Raw genomic sequence first — 20,618 nt, 5'->3', positions numbered from 1 at the left:
AAAATGGTGTTGGCTGCTTGTTTTATACCCCTGATGACCTGACGTCATGGAAGAGGAGACCGCAACCGACGCAGGACCCAAGACTTAGGAATTCAGGCTGACTGAGGGCAACCTGCCAGCAAATTACCCAAATGTAATGACTGCAACAGTGAATACACTCTAACATCTACATTTATGGTAAGTGTACACAACTGTACTTTTTTTCTGAGTTATAAATAACGTAGTTTTTATACAAAATAAGTCTGTTTAATAAACAATAAACTGACTTGTACAACTGTTAAGCACTTTTGCAATAGCTTCTTCAGACCATAAAAACTGTTCACTAAACAACATCATCAGTTAATTTATATCAAAAGCAACATCAATTAAGTTATATCAAAGGCAAATCAATGGTAGCCAGTCAAAAAACACATCTCAAGTGAAGCTGCAACCCAGCAAAAAAACGCAATGAAGCACTTGCCGTCAAAGTATAAAAATATGACATAAATACCAACTTGTCCAAGCCCCTCTAAAAATTTTGACTGCTGATCCTAAAATAAAAAAGTTCTACAAGTTGATGTTGCTTAGGAAACAGTTTTTATAGTCTGAAGAAGGTATTGTGAAAGCACTTACCAGTTGCACAAATCAGTTTTGTTTATTAAATGTATTTCTTATTCCGTTGTTACCATCTGTTTTTATTTGATACTTGTATTCACCAGCGGAATATTTATTCCTGTCAGCATTTTTTTATTGGACATTGATTGTTTATAAGTTCACTCCAACAGGAAGCATGGCTGAGGGTGGTTTTGATGCACTGGAACTTATGATAACCCTGGTGGTTTTGGTGGTAAGCCCACTGAATGTCCGGATAGACTGTTATGCTGTATAGTGAGAAGCGACAATCCGTTGGTGATGCCTGTGATGTTTAGTGAGTCCGGAAGAATTGAAAATCCTGGAGTCTATGTTGAAGCCTTTATCAAGGCTACAGACTTGGAGTTAATTTTTGAAGTTGAAACAGTTACAGACCGAGAGGCAGCATTTTGAAGTTAGCCTGCAATGTGGGATAGTACCCAGAGGTCTGTGAGTTCTCAGTATGACAATGTATGGGGAGTAGTATCTGGAACTTGTTCGTACAGTGGCCGAAACTCAACCTTGAAGGTAAGCAGTAAATATCTGAAACTTTTGATTTGACTTTCTTAGACAGGAGGAAGATTTGTTGGTTAATGAGATTAATGAATGACAAACTGCTGTGTATGGCTGTTTTCCAGAGAGTCTAGTGGATTCCAGTCTGAATAAACTGGTTGGCATTGTTTTTTTAGTCGAAACGTTTACATCAGAAATGGCTGAAAATAGACAATGATATGATTAACCTTAAGAATGGCCGTGTTTTTACATGGTCTGAGTCGGCTTGTTGTTGGGAAAGGTATACTTTGGATTTCTACCGAAAGTAAAGGATCGTCTGATAACTTAGTATCTAGCCTTCCTAATACTCTGACCCCCTCAAGTCAACCTTTGGTGACAATGGGGACAGTTGTAGTCAATAGTAATGCTGTGGACAGTGGGGTTTTGACTGAACAAGCCACAAATTATGTAAGGAGGAAAGTGCCTCAACTGCATAACAAAGAATGTGCTGCACTGAAAAAGGATGATATGACCTGCAATTTCCCCTTAACCATCAGTCAGGGTCATCACAAGGGCAGGAGTCACTCTAGGAGCAGAGGGCGAGTCAAGAGGAAATTAGCTATGGAAATGAACATGAATCAATTTTTGAAGAAAATGTGGAGAAAATAAAGACTTGATTGTATGGAACTTATCTAAGAGACAACTGATGTGATAAACGGAACATTTTAGAAAAGGGGCTATCATTTATTCCGACTCAAAGTAGTGATATAACAGATAATATTGTGCATGTTGAAATTGTCTAAAATTAGAGTTTGGGGCAAAGGGTCTCAATGTAAAGTAATTAATTTTAGGAGACCTAGTATGTATATGCCCACCTTGCATCCAGTGGTAGATGTTTTTAGCAGATTGGTTGAAAATAATATACATAGATTATTTGATGGGGAAAAGAATAGGAGCCCTAGGAGATGTCATTATAACTTGACATTTAACAAATGTCTAGCATTGGCTAAACTATGAAATGATGACACACTGGTCATTAGACTAGTAGACAAAGGTGGTTCAATAGTAGTCATGGATGTGAAGATGATGTTAAGTGACACTACTTTCTATACAGTAATTGACCTAACTATTATCAATAGATTGAAAGTAAGGATTCAACAGATCTTAGATGATTGTTTATTAAGTAGGGTAATTAGTTTTGATTTGTTTAAATATTTCTCTGTTGAACATCCAGTGATTCCCATAATTCAGGATCTCCCTAAGATACACAAGGATAGTTGTAAACCCTCCTAAGACCAAATGTGGCAGGTCGCCACTGGAGCACAGACCCCTTTTCTTTATATGCTGCAAAACATTTACACCCTGTTCTAGATAGGAACGTAAGGGTCCTGAGGGACTCTAAACAGTTCTTAAATGATCTCTGAGTATTTTAAGACGCATAATACTTCAGGTTTTAGGTATTTTGTAACAGTGGATGTTCAGTCCTTGTTTACAGTTATTCCCAACAGCTTTGGCCTTAACTGTATAAGAGTTTATCTGTCCAGGCACAGCAAGTATAATGGCTCTGTCATTGATTTACTTTCCCTTTGTATGGAGATGGTGCTTGAAAACAATGTTTTCATGTCTGATGGTGTCTACTGCTTACAGAACAATGGTGTAGCTGTGGGCACCTCTAGTGAATATGGTAATGGCCACATGGGGGGAAGATCACCTATGCCAGTTGCATTGGTTACAACATCTAGTCCTGTTTTATCAATGATTTGTTCTTTATATGGATGGGAGATGTGCCTGAGTTACACAAGTTCCTTGATAGATTGAATACCTCCACACCATTTTTAAAGTTTTTTTATGAAGTATTCTGAGATGCAGATTGAATTTTTGGATTTATTTGTACATAGATTGGGCAATAGGGATGTAAATACTGGAGTCTACAGGACGTTGTGTTATAAAAACACCTTACTACCTAGACATAGTATGCACCCCACACACATTTTTTAGAAACCTTGTTAAAGGGCAAAGAATGAGAGCCCTCTAGGCTGAATGCATCTGAGGAAGGGTTCCAATGTGAAGTTTCCGATTTAAGGAACAAGTTGATTATGAGGGAATATAGGAACATGGAAGTAGACAGTATTTTAGCTGCAATTCCATCCTTGAGAAATGATGTGGTGAAACTATACTTCTCTGATTGTAATGCATCTCCCCAGAATAGACGATCTACCACTGATTTGAAGGTGACAATTTCTATCCCCGTGTTTTATATTAGTGATATCCAGACAGTTACTGGAGTGATCAGCAAACATTAGAAAATTTTGACTGCTGATCCTAAAATAAAAGAAGTTGTAGGAGGGGTTCCCCATTTTAGCTATAAGAATAAGAAATGTCTGAAAAGAGTGCTCTGCTATCCAAGAACTGTCACACACACAAGGTTGGCAATGTGACATAACCCTGTGGGAGATGTAATTATTGCAGTTTCGTCAACAACAGTGGTTCTTTTACACATCCTGATACTGGGCAGAAATTTGTATTTAAGGTAGAAGCGAATTGTGTGAACTCACACGTTTGTTTACTTGTGCTATTGCCTACAATGTATAGCCTTTTATGTTGGCAAAACAGACAGAATGTTAAAGGATAGAGTAAGAGAACACTTGTATAACATTCGTATCCACTCAGCCAGTAATGCTTTGTCCAAACATGTTAAGGAAACCATTAAACAGCAATACCTACAGATTTCTGTTCATTGATATTGTAAAACCTGGTTTACATGAGGGGGGATGTGAGGAACCTCACTGAAACACTGGAAGTTAGATGATTATTCATTTGAGAGCTGATCAGGGCAGGGGCTTGAATGAGAATGTCCCATTAAAGCCTGTTTTTAAAGGGGCATGGTTTGAGGACATATTATTTTGTTTTTACTTATTTTCTGTATATTGTCTGTTTTATATGTAATAGTTTTATGTACCAAGTTTGTAGAGGGGCTTGGACAAGTTGGTATTTGTCATATTTTTATACTTTGATGGCAAGTGCTTCATTATATTTTTTGCTGGGTTGTCACTTAAGATGTGTTTTTTAACTGGCTATCATTGATTTGCCTTTGATATAAATTAATTGATGTTGCTTAGTGAACAGTTTTTATGGTCTGAAGAAACTATTGTGAAAGCGTTTACCGGTTGTACAAGTCAGTTTATTGTTATTTAAATTGATTTATTTTATGACCCCCCTGGATCCTGTTTTATTCCATTGTTACCATCTGTTTTAATTTGATACTTGTATTCGCCAACGGAATATTTATTCATGTCAGCATTTTTTTATTGGACATTGGTCACAGATATGTATTTATATTGGTAGTGTTCTAGTTAGGTAATATTTATGGTTAGGTAGCTGTGTTTTTTCTTGTATCAGTCTAGTTAACTCTTTTACTTATCTACCTATGTATATGATTTTAGTTCTTGTCACAGACCGGGTCTATATTAAAAGACCGAACGTTCACAGCAGCGACACATAAATGCCGAACTGCTAAAATAGCGAAAGACGTAAACATTGAAATTTGGAATGCCAAACGTATTTCCTTTGCCACCAGGGTGATCATGGGGAAGAGGAAATATATCCTTTTCCCCACTGTAGTGTGATCTCTGAGTTGGTATATTTAAGTAGGGGTGTGTGGAAAAGTGTGTTTAATGAAGTTTATGTAGGTTTTCCTTACCTGTATGGTGCTGTTGTTTTTGGAAATGCGTTAGGTGTTCCGAATTTCGATGTTTACGTCTTTCGCTATATTAGCAGTTTGGTGTTTGTGTCGCTGTTGTGGTATTCACTGTTGTGAATGTTTGGTCTTTTAATATAGACCCCACAGACCTGATGAAGGCTTTATTGCATTAGTTAGCCGACAGCGATTTTTAGCTAAATGTCCATCTTTTTATGTATTTGTTATGCTTTTCTTAACACCTAATTTGGGAATGTGAGTTGCAGATAGGTAGTGTTTTCCCTTAAGTAGGATTTGGTTTGACCTAATCACTAGTAGTAGTGTGTGGGGGTGGGCACTTGCTGTTCTAAAATGTGCTTTTTACATCCCGGTTTATATTGTTTGCCTTGCATAGGCTGGTTTAAAATTAAACAATACATATATTTTCAACACCTACTTCTAAGTGTATAAAAGCTGATACGTTTAACATTGTAAAATATTTCTGATTTTTGTTACTTAGGATCGCTTGTCTGTGACAAAGACTTGTTGCCTTGGAACACTACCTGATTTTCATGATTTTTGGGATTTATTGTGACTGAACATATCAATGAAGTATCAAGACCACTAGTGTCTCTGTTTTTTATAGATAGATATAGGAATGACCTCATAAGCTTAATGTTGTTAGCTTCCAAAAAAAAGCAGTTACAAGAAAAAAGATATCAGCATCTGAACCAACTATAAATGAGGCTTTGACTATTGTAAATTACATAAAAGAACTGGAGATGGGATCTTTAGAAAACAGAAAGAGCAAAGTTTTACAGGCGTAAATAGAATTTGTGGGAGCGATGTATGCAGAACAGTGTTTAAGGGGAAGCGATGTATGCAGAACAGTGTTTAAGGGGAAGCGATGTATGCAGAACAGTGTTTAAGGGGAAGCGATGTATGCAGAACAGTGTTTAAGGGGAAGAGAAGTGAGGCTTAAGGGAAGGCAGGAACTGTGCAACATTGTGATGTTGGAGTGAATGAAAACTGTTAAAAAGAAAATGTGTACGTATACTATGATTACAGACTGTTTGGGATAGGATGCCTTGATAAATTGAACACTTTCAGTACATGGCTAATAATCATAGTCTCTGTTTCTAAAACACAGTGTCATTTTTATTGCTTTTATACAAGCCACACATGTGCCTGAGCGTCATTTACATAAGTATGCCTAAGCATAATTTCCCATTCACGTTTTACAGGAGGATAATTAACAAGCATACTGATGAATCCTTGGGTGACTGCTCATTCCTTAACACCTGCTTTCACATGGATACCTGCAAGTATGTCCACTATGAGATCGATGGCTCCCCAGATGAAGAGGCTTGTGACTTGGGTGGTAAGCCTGGTGTACAGTCCCCCCAAGGAAAGACAACTGGGAGTGAGTCCAGTGTGGGCAAACTCTTCCCACCTCAGGTATGCTGTCATTAGTCACTGTGTTTGGTGGGTCACTTAGAATTAGCACTTCATTTAGGGAACTTACTAATTTTGAACTTGAAGCCTTTAGTTACTGGTTTAAAAACAGCAGTCCTTTAGCGGTAGTTTCTGGATACATCAGTCTGAGTGAAAAGCATACCTTCTACGTAAACTTTTGCAACGGTGTTTAAGAAATTAAATACAGTATTCTGGACCTGTAACCTATTGAATTTGCTTGCTTGAAATGAGCAGAGAACCAGGATGCATTTTCACTCAAATATGGAGTAAATTGTATTTAAAAGTCCTTTTTTAAGTTGTGAATTAAATTTCTTATACAGTTTATAGTTTTCTTATTTCAATTTTAGTTTTAATTCTTGGAATTGAACGTCTGATTTGGAATGTGGTGCTGATACAGTTTTGCATCAAGACTGTTTTAAAGCAGTGTCTTGGTCAAATAATTTTTAAACTGTGATTTAACCTTGCATATTTTGTATTTTTCATATATCAACTTCAGTAGGATTGAAGATCTGATTTGAACTGTGTATTCAATCCTAAAAGAATCTGACAGCACTTTAAGTAATTTCTAATTGTAACAAAAGCATCAGGATGTCACCTATTTCTAGGGACATGGGGGAGGGGGTATTAACCCCACCCCCTCCCCTAATATTAATTGTGATATTACTCTGCAGACTGAACTCTATATTGATATGTTTCTCCATTCCCCATTATTAAAGGACATTGACAAGGAGGGCAGGCACCAGGAATTGCTGTCATTGTCCAGTGGCAACCGGGGTGGTACTTTTTGTATGCTCCTTATACCTTCCCCTTGCTTAGCATGTAGGCTGCTACTGTGATTATATTGGAAGTACTTGCGCACCCCTGTCATGTTCAGTTGGTGTGCAGTTCATGCCTCCTCCTCTCGTGTTTTCACACGTACCTCTGCATGGGGCTGCATTTAATTTATTTTTCAGAATGAGACATTTTGCCTTTGTAGTCTACTCTTTCAACATGTTTCTTTGATTACCCTGTCTGTTTTACTCCCTTTTCATTTGTCCAGTACTCTGTTTTATTTTCTTTATTTATTTTGTTGACTGTCAGCCCTACCGGACAAAGCCTTTTTGCAAAGGGGACCCGGGGAGAAATGCTGAAACAGCTACCTTGTAACAAGTAAATACAGCAGATGTAAGTAACCATTTCAGAGACTGTCTAGGATTTTTTTAATATGAGTAATGACACAGTATACAAAATTGTATCTTTAAAATGAATAATAAAAACATGAGTTTAAACAGAGTAAGCCACTGCAATTTCACATACTACACACGAATAAAGTAGTTAGACATTCACTGGCACAACTGATTATCATGTACAGTGGATTTAACCTGTACAATTCATTTGAAAAACAAACACATCTGTTACGGGGGAAAATATAAATAAAAAACATACAATAAGCTGGTTGCATAAGTGTGCACACCCTTAAACTAATACTTTGAAGCACCTTTGGATTTAGTTGCAGCATTCATTCTTCACCTGCCATCAATTAAAGAGACCCTGATTAACCCCAAATAAAGTTCAGCTGTCCTAGTAAGATTTTGACATTTACTCAATTGCCTGCTACAGCAAAAGCCATGGTTCACGGAGAGCTTACAAAGCATCAAAGGGATGTAATTGTTGAAAGGTGGCATTCAGGAAAAGGGTACAAAAAAACTACCACAGCATTGGATAGTGGAGAAAATATGGGACAGCAGTGACGTTGCAAAGAACTGGACATCCCTCCGAAATTGATGAAAAGACAAGAGAAAAACTCATCATGGAGGCTTACAACAGACATACAGCAACACTGAAGGAACTGCAGGAATTTCTGGCAAGTACTGGTTGTGTACTACATGTGACAACAATCTCCCGTATTCTCCATATGTCTGGGCTATGGGGTAGGGTTGCAAGATGGAAGGCTTTTCTTAAACAGAAAGCACCCAGGCCCAGCTAAAATTTGCAAAACAATACATCAAGTCTCCCAAAAGCATGTGGGAAAAATGTGTTATGGTCTGATGAAACCAAGGCTGAACTTTTTGGCCACAATTCCAAAAAGTATGTTTGGCACAAAAACAACACTTTGCATCATCAAAATAGCACCATCCCCATGGTGAAGCATGGTGTGGCAGTATCGTGCTTTGGGGTTGATTTTCTTTAGTTGGAACTGGGGCTTTAGTCGAGGTGGAGGGAATTATGAACAGTTCCAGATACCAGTCACTTTTGGCCCAAAACCTTCAGGCATTGGCTAGAAAGCTGAAGATGAAGTGGAATTTCACCTTTCAACACGACAATGACCCCAAGCATACATCCAAATCAACAAAAGAATGGCTTCACCAGAAGAAAATTAAAGTTTTGGAATAGCTCATCCAGAGCCCAGACCTAAATCCAATAGAATATCTGTGAGGTGATCTGAAGAGTGCTGTGCACAAGAGATGCTCTCGCAATCTGACAGATTTGGAGTGCTTTTGCAAGGAAGAGAGAATATTGCCAAGTCAAGATGTGCCATGCTGATAGACTCCTACCCAAGAAGACTGAATATTGTAGTTAAATCAAAAGATGCTTCAACAAAGTACTAGTTTAAGGGTGTGTGCACACTTATGCAACCAGTGTATTCTATGTTTTTTTATTTTTTATATTTTTTCCCCTACCAGATTGGTTTGTTTTTCAATTGGATTGTATAGGTTATAGGTCACATTAAAGGTGGGAAAAGTTTTGAAATTATTTATTATGGTCTCAATTTTTTATATCACAAAAACCTGGCATTTAACAGGGGTGTGTAAACTTTTTATACCCACTGTAAATATATTGTACACATTCATGTGGCATTGAAGATGTTCAGGGGTATACAAGAGGCATCCGATGCCATTTTCTTCCGTTTTTCTTGCCGCACGGTGCCCGAAGCAGAAGCAGTTCGCAAGTGCCGGTCGGCCGACACCTGAGATTTTCGATTTGAATTTCAGTTTGAAGTCTTCAGTAAAGCTAAGTACCCCATTGAGGAACATTTTTTTGCCTCAGTCCGATGTCAGAAAAAGTTAACAATTGCATTTCTTGTGGGAAGCAAATACCTCTTAAGGACTTCCATTCCTATTGTATTCCTTGCCTAGGCCCAAACCACAACGTCACAGGTTGTCGGTTTTGTGTTAGGTTTAATAAACGAACTATCAAACGCCATTTTGACTTTGCATGACATTACTTTGGTAGGAGATTTAATTATATCATGCCGTCGGAGCAGCCGACGACCGCCATTCATAAAAACGCAAGGATAAGGACAGGCAGCCTAGGAATAAGCCAGACATCGAGGTCTCAGCTGGGCTTGTCGCCGGTTCTCCAGTTTTCAGTGAGGCGCCTACGCAGCCCCTGACGACCGCAGAGCTGGAACCCCAGACAGCTGCGGATTCCAAAGCGGAGTCTACTAGGCCGACGCAGCCATCTACCGACACCGGAGCAGAACTAGCCACCGGTGCAACGGAAACACCTTCGGTTGCAGAAGGTGCCTTCAGACCGACTACACTCACCATTAAATCTTATGCTAAACTTAAAACTCCTTTAAAACCAAAGAAAACTGTACATCAGGCTACAGTTCAAGGCCCCATGCCTAAGAAACAGATGCTTAAGATGGCTGAAGATTTGATTACCCTTATCAGGGGTTCCCATCCCCCTCCTGATAAAAGACCAAGACAAGAGAAGGATTATGCATCCTTTGACCAGTTTTCTCTCTCCTGAGATTCTTCTGAGAAACAGGATTACACTTTTCCACCTTATGAAGATTCTGATGCTGAAGACTCTATTCCCTCAGCATCTCCCCCTGAAGACTACTCCTTTGGGGAAACTTTACATACCATGAGGGAACATTTCCACTGGGAAGGTCAGGATTACTCAGATTCTAAGAAAAGGCTCTGAGAGTTCCTTTTACTACCCCAGCACAGACCTCTTGCTATCCCTCCTGTTTAGATATTGTGGATGATGTTTACTTGGAGTCTAGTTTAAATCCAGACTCTCTACCTCCTGCTCCAGCCAAACCAGACAGATACTACAGATTACCTGACTCACATAAATTCCTTTATAAAAGCCCTGTAGCTGACCCAGAAACAATTTCCCAGGGTCCTAAGGGAGTAAAAGCTTCTATGGCTAAAAATCCTGTGCCCTCTGAAAGGGATTCCAGAGTCCTAGATAGATGGGGAAAGAAAATATACACCTCAGCAACTCTGGCTATGAGAGCATTAAATTGTCAGTTTCACATGCTGAAATATCAGCAATTCCTAATGTCTCAGTTAAAACAAAAAATGAGCACACATTCAGAACTGCCTGAATTCAAGGAAATGCAGGATCTGTTGCATGCAGCTGAACAGGTGGGCAAACATGCTTTACAATGCGGATTTGATTAATTGGAAGCTTCTTGTAGAGCAGCTGTTACTGGCTCTGTCATACGTAGACATGCTTGGTTAAAAGACCAAACCCTCCCTGACCATGTTAAAGCAAAATTACTGGATGTACATTTACAGCAGGATGTATTATTTGGTGTCAAAGCCGAAGAGGTTTTAAAGAAAATGGAGGATAAGGCAAAGTCTATGCAAACGGTCAAGGATTTTTTGCAGGTACAACCCCCTCGTTTCAGCAGAAATTGGCCAACAAAAAACTGGTCCTTTCCAGCTTCAGACAGATCACAGAGGGGCAAATACAGATGCCCAAGTGGCAGAGGTCAGTCACAGGGCCCTTACATACCTCGCCAATGGGGTTCTGCTACCCAGAAAGGAGGAAAAGACAAGCCCCAAGCTAGCAGAAGACAAACACAATGACTCTATCCTCAAACTACCAAGCAAATCTCTCCTGGCAACTCCCTTGGGAGGAAAACTAGCATTTTTTGCAGACAACTGGCACATCATCACAAAAGACAAATGGGTTCTAAACATTGTCTCTCGAGGATACAGATTCCACTTTCATACTTTACCAAGGATCAAAGGAATGTCAAACCTGCCACTAAATCAATGGGCAGAGGCACAAAAACAAATTACAGCTCTCATGAACATGAGAGCCATTCAACAGGTACCTACACAGGAGCAAGGACAAGGATTTTACTCAAGACTCTTTCTAGTCCCAAGAAAGGACAAAGCATGGAGACCCATTCTGGATCTTTCAGTTCTGAACACCTGTCTGCAAGTACCAAAATTCAAGATGCTAACACTACAGCAGCTTCTTCCCATGCTGGGCAAGAATGCCTGGCTAGTCATTTTGGACCTCAAGGAGGCATACCTGCATGTCCCTATCAGACAAAATTGCAGAAGATGCCTCCACTTCATTGCAGGTTCAACGCATTATCAATTCTCTGCACTGCCCTTTGGCTTATCTACTGCGCCCAGGGTCTTCACAAAATGCCTGGCACCAATACCTGCATACTGCAGACAAAGAGGAATTCAAATATACCCATACCTGGACGACTGCCTTTTTCAAGCAGAAAGCAAGGACATTCTTTTAAAGCATCTGGCATTTGTCAAACACCTTCTAAGTTGCCTAGGGTACACAGTAAACGAAAAGAAATCAAAACTAGTGCCCTCACAAAACATAATATTCCTGGGTGCCTGTTTGAATACAACAACCCAGATGGCTTATGTCACGCCAGATAAGCAATGACAGCTGTTTCAATATTTCAAAATAATGGCAACAAAGACCCAACTCCCTGCAAAAAAAATTCTGCAGGCCTTGGGAATCATGGCATCTTGCATACTACTAATACCATTTGCAAAACTGCATATGAGGAAATTACAATGGTACCTGAAAAGTGAATGGACTCAGCACAGCCACAGCTTGGAAACAATGATACCACTCATTCCCTGCCTTCAACAGGAGTTCCTATGGTGGGCACAGGCATGTCACCTCAACAAGGGTCAGCCTTTCACCTTACCCACAGCCAGGCAAACTGTGACAACAGATGCATCGGACTATGCCTGGGGAGCACACATGGCAAGGCAGTGCATTCAGGGCAAATGGACTACAGATCAGAGGCATCTGCATATCAATCAAAAAGAAATGCTAGCAGTACAGAATGCCCTAACAGCTTTCAAGCACCTTCTACACCCAGGACAACTAATAATAAAGACGGACAATACCACAGTCATGTGGTACATAAGCAAGGGGGCACACATTCCTACCCTCTATGCAGGCAAGCAATGACCTTGTGGAACACAGCACTGTCTTACCACGTTCAATTACAAGCACAATTCCTGCCAGGAAAGAAAAACACATTGGCAGACGACCTAAGCAGAAACATCATGGATCCCCACGAGTGGAAACTAGATCCACAAGTATTTGCAATGATAGCTCAAAAATGGGGACGCCCAGACATAGATCTGTTTGCAAGCCCCCACAACCACCAACTTCAACAATTTTGCACAAGGACCTTCCATCCACTAGCTTGGAAAGTGGACGCCCTCTCATTCAGTTGGAAAATATTAACAGTGTATGCCTTCCCTCCACTACCTCTTCTAGCAAAGGTACTGCTGAAAGTCAGATTAGAGAGGCCACAAATGGTACTCGTTGCACCAGACTGGCCATGCCAGCATTGGTACCCAATTTTAAGGAATATGGCCCACGGCCCACCATGGATTTTGCCACAAATTCCTCACCTGCTCACCCAGTGAGACCATCAGATTCTACACAGCCAGCTCAAGACTTTAAACCTGGCTGCATGGCAAATTGCATAAACAACCAGCCAACACCTTTATCCAAAGCGGTTATGGATGTCATTCTGGAGGCCAGGAGGCCCAGCACCAGGAAAAACCTATTCAGACAAATGGAAAAGATTTTGCGCCTGGAACCAGGCTAAAGGCCTAAAGCCACTTGATAGAACATCCCTCAGATTCTACAATATTTAACTGAGATTTTACACAAAGGGCTTTCCTTTTCATCTATTAAGATCCACGCCTCAGCAATTTCAGCTCATTACAGCACGGATCCTCCTTTATTCTCACATCCACTCCTAAGACAGTTCCTGAGAGGGGCTAAGACCTTAAGACCGCCAAGGAGAACTCCAACACCTATTTGGGATCTCAACTTTGTTCTGGAAAAGCTTACACTGCCGCCCTTTGAACCAGCTTTTTCAGCTGACTTAAAATTTCTTTCATGGAAAACTGCCCTACTACTAGCAATAACCTCAGCTAGAAGAGTCTCAGAGCTACATGCACTAATGGCAGTGGAACCTTTCATCATTTTTCATCAAGACCGTCTTTCTACGAACTAATCCTTATGCCAAAGGTGGTATCCAGTGTGGCCATAAACCAAACCATTCATTTGCCCACCTTCTTCCCAAATCCCCAGAACAAAGGAGAAAGACTCCTGCACTCTTTGGACATTCACAGGCAATTACGTCACTACTTGGATAAAACTAAGGCTTTCAGAAAAACTGACCAGCTTTTTGTAGCCTATGCTACAGGATCACAAGGAAAAACTATCTCAAAACAGACCATTTCAAAATGGATAGGGCATTGCATACGTTTTTGCTACATACATCATGGGAAACCAGTACCTGCTAACATTAGGTCCCACTCCACCAGGGCTACAGCTACATCAGCAGCCTTTCTCAGGGGAGTTCCAACCAAGGATATTCTGGAAGGTGCTACTTGGAGTTCAGTGCACACCTTCACCAAACACTATCATTTACCTCTATACTCTAAGACTAGAGCTGGTTTTGCCACTGCAGTTTTACAGGGCTTACTAGCTTCTTCTAACCCTGTCTGACTCCACCTCCCATCCTTAGCTTTGGGATTCAACCCAAGTGTGATGACTGCAGCAGGGTAACACGATGAACATAGTACAGTTTCGTACCTGCCATAAATGTAGATGTTCGAGTGTTCACCCTGCTGCAGTCCAGGTTACCCTCCCTCCATCCCCTCTGAACTAGCTGAACTTATCTCTACCACTCTGCCCTATACTACCTCTGTGGTGTATTTGCTTGTGCCTAAGGGTTTTGTTTTATTTTTATATAGTTATATGTATATATATATATATATATATATATGTGTGTGTGTGTGTATATATATATATATATATATATATATATATATATATATATATATATATTTTGACTACCTATTGGGGGCACCTGACATGTGGGGCAAGAAAAACTGAAGAAAATGGCGTCGGATGCCTCTTATATACCCCTGGCGCACTGACGTCAGGGAAGAAGCGACAGCAATCAACGCCGGACCAAGACTTTGGAGTTCGGGCCGTCTGCGGGTCTGTGGAACGGCAGGATAACCCAAGTGTGATGACTGCAGCAGGGTAAACACTCAAACATCTACATTTATGGCAGGTACAAAACTGTACTTTATAGGAGTCTCCAAGTCTGTAATCTGTTAAATGGTTCTTTTGCAGTAATGATTCTTAACAGCATTTTAATACATCTTTGGTTTGTTTCTCTGCAAAATATATCGGCAGTCTGGTTTTCTTTTTCTTCAGTCTGATATTTCTGATCCTCTATCTGCCCATCTCACACACACACACACACACACGCACACACGCACACGCACATGCACACTCACACTCACACACGCATACATGCACACTCACATACACACAAACACGCACCATTCTTTTTGTTTGTTTTCTAAGGTTGATTCTTTGTTTTCCTGATTTTTTTTTTTTTTTTTTTAGCAGCACCCTTATTTCTGTTAAGCACGTTTACATGAAAGTAGAATATCGTGTCACATTACATACATCTTGATTATAACCGCGTTCATCTTGTTCCCATGTTGCTGTTACTGTTACAGTAAGATCATTCTCTTTCTGTAGTATACTCCTTAACCATTTGATTACATTTTTATTAGAGAAAAATCATTTAACATTCCTACATAACATCTTTATTCTCCCTTTCATTCACTCCTCATCTGGTATGAACACTATGTATCACTTGACCAGTTAAGTCTTTTACAGACACGCTATGGCCACGCTAGAGCCATGCCAGTCTTGGTGTCTTTAATTACTATTGTATGCCCTGCATGTTTAACTGCAGTTTGTAAACCATTTATCATAACCAGGTTTCAAACCTCTTCTTTTATTCTTACTCAGTATCTCTACTTCCAATGCGGTGCAATGCTTTCCAAGCTCTATCCCAAAACCTTTCATGGTTAGATATCCTTGGCTGTTAAGCTGTCGTATGACTTAAAGTCTACCTGTGCTTCCTCCAGCCACTGTTTCCCTTAACCTATAACCTTTCTCTGTATATTTACCTTGTTTGCTGCAGTACACAACATCTAATGCTGTTTTATTCCTTTATCAATGTAGAGTTCAGTCTGGAGGGCTATATGAAACTTAATGTGCAGTATCCTCATACATAATTTCTTGTGGCATCAGGCTTCGTCTGTTTTGCTTCCTTATCATTCTTCATCATGCACCTGGTTTTACCAGAACATCCCCTCGGTTATGCATATGAGTAAGCATTAGCACAAAACATTGTGTAATTTGAGTATGTTTATTTATAGTACATCCCTCATCACTATACTTAGCAGGCATTTAAGACAAGCTGATAATAAGACAGTAAAAGCCAGAACACTGGTTTCTTCAAGGCTAAAAGTTTGTTTTCTGAAAACGTGCAAATAGTGTTTACATCTAAGAGGGGAATAAAGATAAGAAAGAACAGACACTAATAAGTAGAAGTACAGGTAATAGCATGGTACTTAGCATGGATCGTCTCAATTTCAGGCTAAGTTAGACCTTTGTTAGCGGCTGTCTGGTTGGGACATATTTTCTTTTTAGGAGGGTTAAACTTCATTATTTGAATGTTTACATAGTTGTGTTTGTATTGAGTTAGCAGGTTATGTGGGTGTTCTGTGTTGTGATAAGAAAAAACTCACTAATGTTTGGCAGGTTAATCCTTTTAAGGATTAACCTGCCAAACATTAGTGAGTGCCTGTGTCACAAAAGCTGGACATATACATTTAAAAAACTGCCATATATAATAGGTAGGAATAATGACTTTTTACCATAATGGCAATATTTTTTTGTATTATCTCGGAATGTGAATGGTCTCTCAGGTATTGACAAAAGAACTAATATTTATATTAAGTGAAGAGTGCATAACACAGTACTACAGAAGACATATATGGAAATAACTGAGCATGTGCATTCGATAAAGGACTTCCAAGATGGATATTCAGCAAAATATCAGGGACAAAAGAAAAGAGAAGTACTTGTATTATTTGCTAGAGGATTTCCAGTAGTGATAGAAGAGGGAAAAAAGATTAAGTCAGATTTGTGGTTGTAAGGGGCTACTGACAAGGGATGAGTATTATGCTAGTATGCATTTATATTCCACCTAAAACTGCTATTATGGAGCTTAAAAAATTGGGAGAATTAATCGGCTTTCAGCAGGGAATATTAATTATAGGTGGGGACTGGAATTTTGATTTGCAACAATGAGGATGAATCATGGGAGGGGGCTAGAAAGTAAAGAATAACAAAATAGTATAGATTTCTGAAACAATTTCTAAAAGTATGGTATGAAAGATGTAAATTTAGTAGTAGGTGGTCTGAGAGAATTTACATATTCCCCAAGGTACAATAAATGAGCTAGACTAGACAGAAATATTTCACAGAAACGTGCATTCAATTGAGAACTTTGGTACACATCCAGTCACTAGCTCAGATCATGTAGCAGTAATTACTAAGATAAAATGTCGGGTAATGAAGTAAACATGAGACACTGACACTTCCCCACCTTCCTGTTAAAGAGAGCAATTTAAGGAATGCCATGGGTAGTGGAAATTATTCAGAAGTTATTCAAAAAGATAGAAAGTACTCCAGAAGCTGTAGCTATTGAGGGGTAAATAAAAGTGGAGTTTAAAAACAGGGTAGAAATAAAAGAAAGAGATCTGGTTAAGAAGTAATGAGAACTATTTAGTGGGGCTTACAAAGGTTAACGTATTACAGAATAATGGGAATATCCTAGAATAAGAAGAGACACAATTATAGAGTGCTAAAGAGAAAGTAAAGGAGTACCTGGATAATATGCCTGAGCTTAGAAAGACTGCTGTTAAGCAACTGTTATTTGATAACTCCAAAGCAGAAAAACTGTTGGCACAATGATTTAGATAACAGAAAGTTGAGATGGTTGTTGTCAGACTTAGGGAGCCTATAACAAGAAAAACAACCAGAGATACTGTAGAGGTATTGAAGATATTTAGGAAATTTTATAAAAATTTGTATAAAGCAAAGAAATTGGGATACAGCGAAAGACCAAACAGAAATATTTATGGCAGACTTAAATATCCCAGGGTTAAAGGTAGATGCACAGCTAAGATGGAAGGAGAGAAGTTAAAATGGTGGCATGCAACCAATCTGCAGGAAAGTCCTAGAGAAGTTAAAAATGGTGGCATGTAACCAATCTGCAGGAAAGTCCTAGAGAAGTTAAAAATGGTGGCATGTAACCAATCTGCAGGAAAGTCCTAGAGAAGTTAAAATGGTGGCATGTAACCAATCTGCAGGAAAGTCCTAGAGAAGTTAAAAATGGTGGCATGTAACCAATCTGCAGGAAAGTCCTAGAGAAGTTAAAAATGGTGGCATGTAACCAATCTGCAGGAAAGTCCTAGAGAAGTTAAAATGGTGGCATGTAACCAATCTGCAGGAAAGTCCTAGAGAAGTTAAAAATGGTGGCATGTAACCAATCTGCAGGAAAGTCCTAGAGAAGTTAAAATGGTGGCATGTAACCAATCTGCAGGAAAGTCCTCAGGAAGAGATGGCAGACGTTTGGAAGCTAGGAGTGACAAACTGATACAGATGTGGAATGTTTTGTGTGACAGCATTGTAAAAGTGGAGAGCAGCAACAACAAGGAACAATAGTTGTGGAGGCAAGACTGTATAGACCTATCAGACCAAGCAAGTCTTTGTCTAGAATGCCTAAAAGAATGGCAAAGGTGATGCCAAATTTTATAGATAGCCTAGTACACCTACCTATGAACTTATCGGCCCAAGGGCCTACGTAAGCCTAGCCAACAAGGTTCCCTGGCTTACGCCACCCAAGAAAGTTATTTTCCTGTGCCACTGTCGATGAAAGACACAGAAGTGAACCCCGGGGTGCATTTCCTATTTCCCATCCACTTATCAAGATTTTTCTTGAAGAGTGCTAATGAAGAACTTTTCTTGACATAGATGGGTAGCCTGTTCCAGAGTATGGGAAGCCTCTGGGACAGGAATCTATCCCTCCATCTAGATATGAATCATTGTAGTTTTGTGGATGGTTGGCAAACATTTGACAACATTAAAAGAACAGTGATGATCCAGATAGAAGCATAATGTAAGAAACTACTGCTGCTGGTGAGTCTTGATGCAGAGAAAGCATTTGAGGCAGTAAGCTGTGATTTTGAGTACGGCAATGGGGTCTATGTTAATATTGAATGCTCGGATGAGTGAATACGCATGTAAGCAACATCGATATTGTGAGATTGCGGTACATTGAAGATCAGAAAGTTTGCCCTTTTCTCACTATAATGCGATCTCGGAGTTGGAATATATTTTAAGGGGGGGCGCAGCCCCCCACAATAGCGATTTCAATTATATGCATTTTCACTCATCAGAGTGTTCGATATTTACAGTTTTCGTTGTTTTAACATAGACCCCGGCAATGGCAGCCTTTGCATTTTCTGATACAATAATAAGGTTAATTAGAAGGATACAAGGGGGATGGGAGACAAAAATCAAAGTGGGAAGGTTCCTCCCTGGGAAGTTTTGTCTAAAAGGAGGAACCAGACAGGAGTGTTGTCTTTCCCCTTTGTTATTTGATATATATTTAGAACCATTGGCAAAAAAAATAAGGGTCTCTGAAATTCAAAAAGTTGGCTGTATTTGCAGATATTAGTTTGTACCTGATGGAACCAGAAAAGGAAATCTCAGTGCTGTGGAACATTCTGAGACAGTTCCATGTTTTTCAGGATATCAAATTAATGAAGCTATATTAAAAAACAAACGTGGAATAGTCCAAAGAGCAATCCAAAACACTTTATTCATTGCAGCACAAGAAAGAACTGTTGGTTGAGCACTTTCATCACAGTGACATCATCAGAACCCAGAGCAGTAAAAAGGAAATCCTTTTATGTATAAAAAAGGCGCCAAATAAGTGCTAAACCCCTCCTCAAATTAATTGCTAATGGTCCTTGAGGAAGGTATCTTGAATCGTTTTGTCTCCGGAATACCAAGTTTGGACATGGGTACTGTTTTAGTTGCCTCTTTTTTTGATTTTTTACTATTTATAACTATACCAACCTGGTTGTGGGGCCCGAACATAAAATGTTTTTGAAAGAGTTTAACTTTATACCAGCTAGTAAAGCCTCTGTATAGGACACCATTGTTGATCTTAAAATCTTTACTAGGAAATTGAATCTTGGGTTAATTATGAAGGATTATGTATCTTGCCAGCATGTTGCTAGTGGTCCAAAGAAAGAGTGTGATCAATCCGGCCCTGCACTCTGCTCTAGGTGTCTTTGAAAAGATGTGTGCGAGAGAGATTTGACAGGCTTTCTCCTCTGAGTTAGGGGGATCAAAGGGAAAAGAAAAGAAAAAATTCTGCAATATGACATGTAATGAAAGGGCACTCCTTAATGAATTTATTAAGACCAGGAGCAATTAGGTGAATGAAACCAGGCAAAGGGGGGGGGTCTTGTTATTATGGACACCCACGACTTTCTGGGAGATTGTATAAATTCCTGAATGACTCCAATATATACATTATTTCGGTCAACAAAATCAACTTTGCCCATCAAGCTATTAGGATAGCTTTAGATGAACTGTTGGCACTTGATTGTATCGTTCGGAGTGTTTATGATTATTTGATGGCTGAGCATCCTGTTATTCCCAAGATATTTGTTATTCCGAAAATTCATTCTTCTTTGGACGATCCACCTCTACATCCTATTGTGTTGGCTCGGGGCTCTATAACTAAGCCCCTGGCCAAATTTATTGATCACCAACTCAAGAAGGTTTTGTCTCCCTTCCCCATACATTGTCAAGGATTCTTAGGATCTCATTGACAAGTTAAAGGGGGTTGACTCCAGCAGTATTATTTTGCTTGCAACGTGAGACATCAAAAGTTTGTTCACGGTCATCCCACAGGATGTGTGAATGGATTGGTTTGGTCAGGTAGTCACTAGATTTGGTGGCCTTGATTTTGAGGGGGTGCATTTGGTCACTGAACTGATGGAAATTGCAGTTTGCAGCAACATCCTATCATTTGATGGTGAGTTTTTCAAACAAATATCAGGTGTTGGTATGGGTGCATCCTGTGTCCCCTCTTTGCCAACATAGTTCTGCTAAGTTGGGAACTGGACTTTGCCTTCAAATACTCTGAATTTAAGAAATGCAGGAGCTATTT

The 20,618-nt window shown here is 39.6% G+C and overlaps 1 protein-coding gene across 2 annotated transcripts in view; it reads left to right on the top strand.

Moving 5' to 3' along the window:
* METTL3 (methyltransferase 3, N6-adenosine-methyltransferase complex catalytic subunit) overlaps window positions 1–20,618 on the top strand; it is a 1,113,102-nt gene that overhangs the window by 233,965 nt on the left and 858,519 nt on the right. For both annotated transcript variants that reach the window (XM_044058241.1, XM_044058240.1), the window contains exon 5: window positions 6,022–6,235. In XM_044058241.1, the coding sequence (XP_043914176.1) occupies window positions 6,022–6,235 (214 nt within the window). The remainder of the gene's footprint in view (window positions 1–6,021; window positions 6,236–20,618) is intronic.

This window comes from Protopterus annectens, chromosome 16.part0 (assembly GCF_019279795.1).
Source record: "Protopterus annectens isolate FY-2018-M chromosome 16.part0, PAN1.0, whole genome shotgun sequence".
NCBI classification, from domain to species: domain Eukaryota; kingdom Metazoa; phylum Chordata; order Ceratodontiformes; family Protopteridae; genus Protopterus; species Protopterus annectens.
This window is presented reverse-complemented; position numbering and strand designations above follow the sequence as displayed.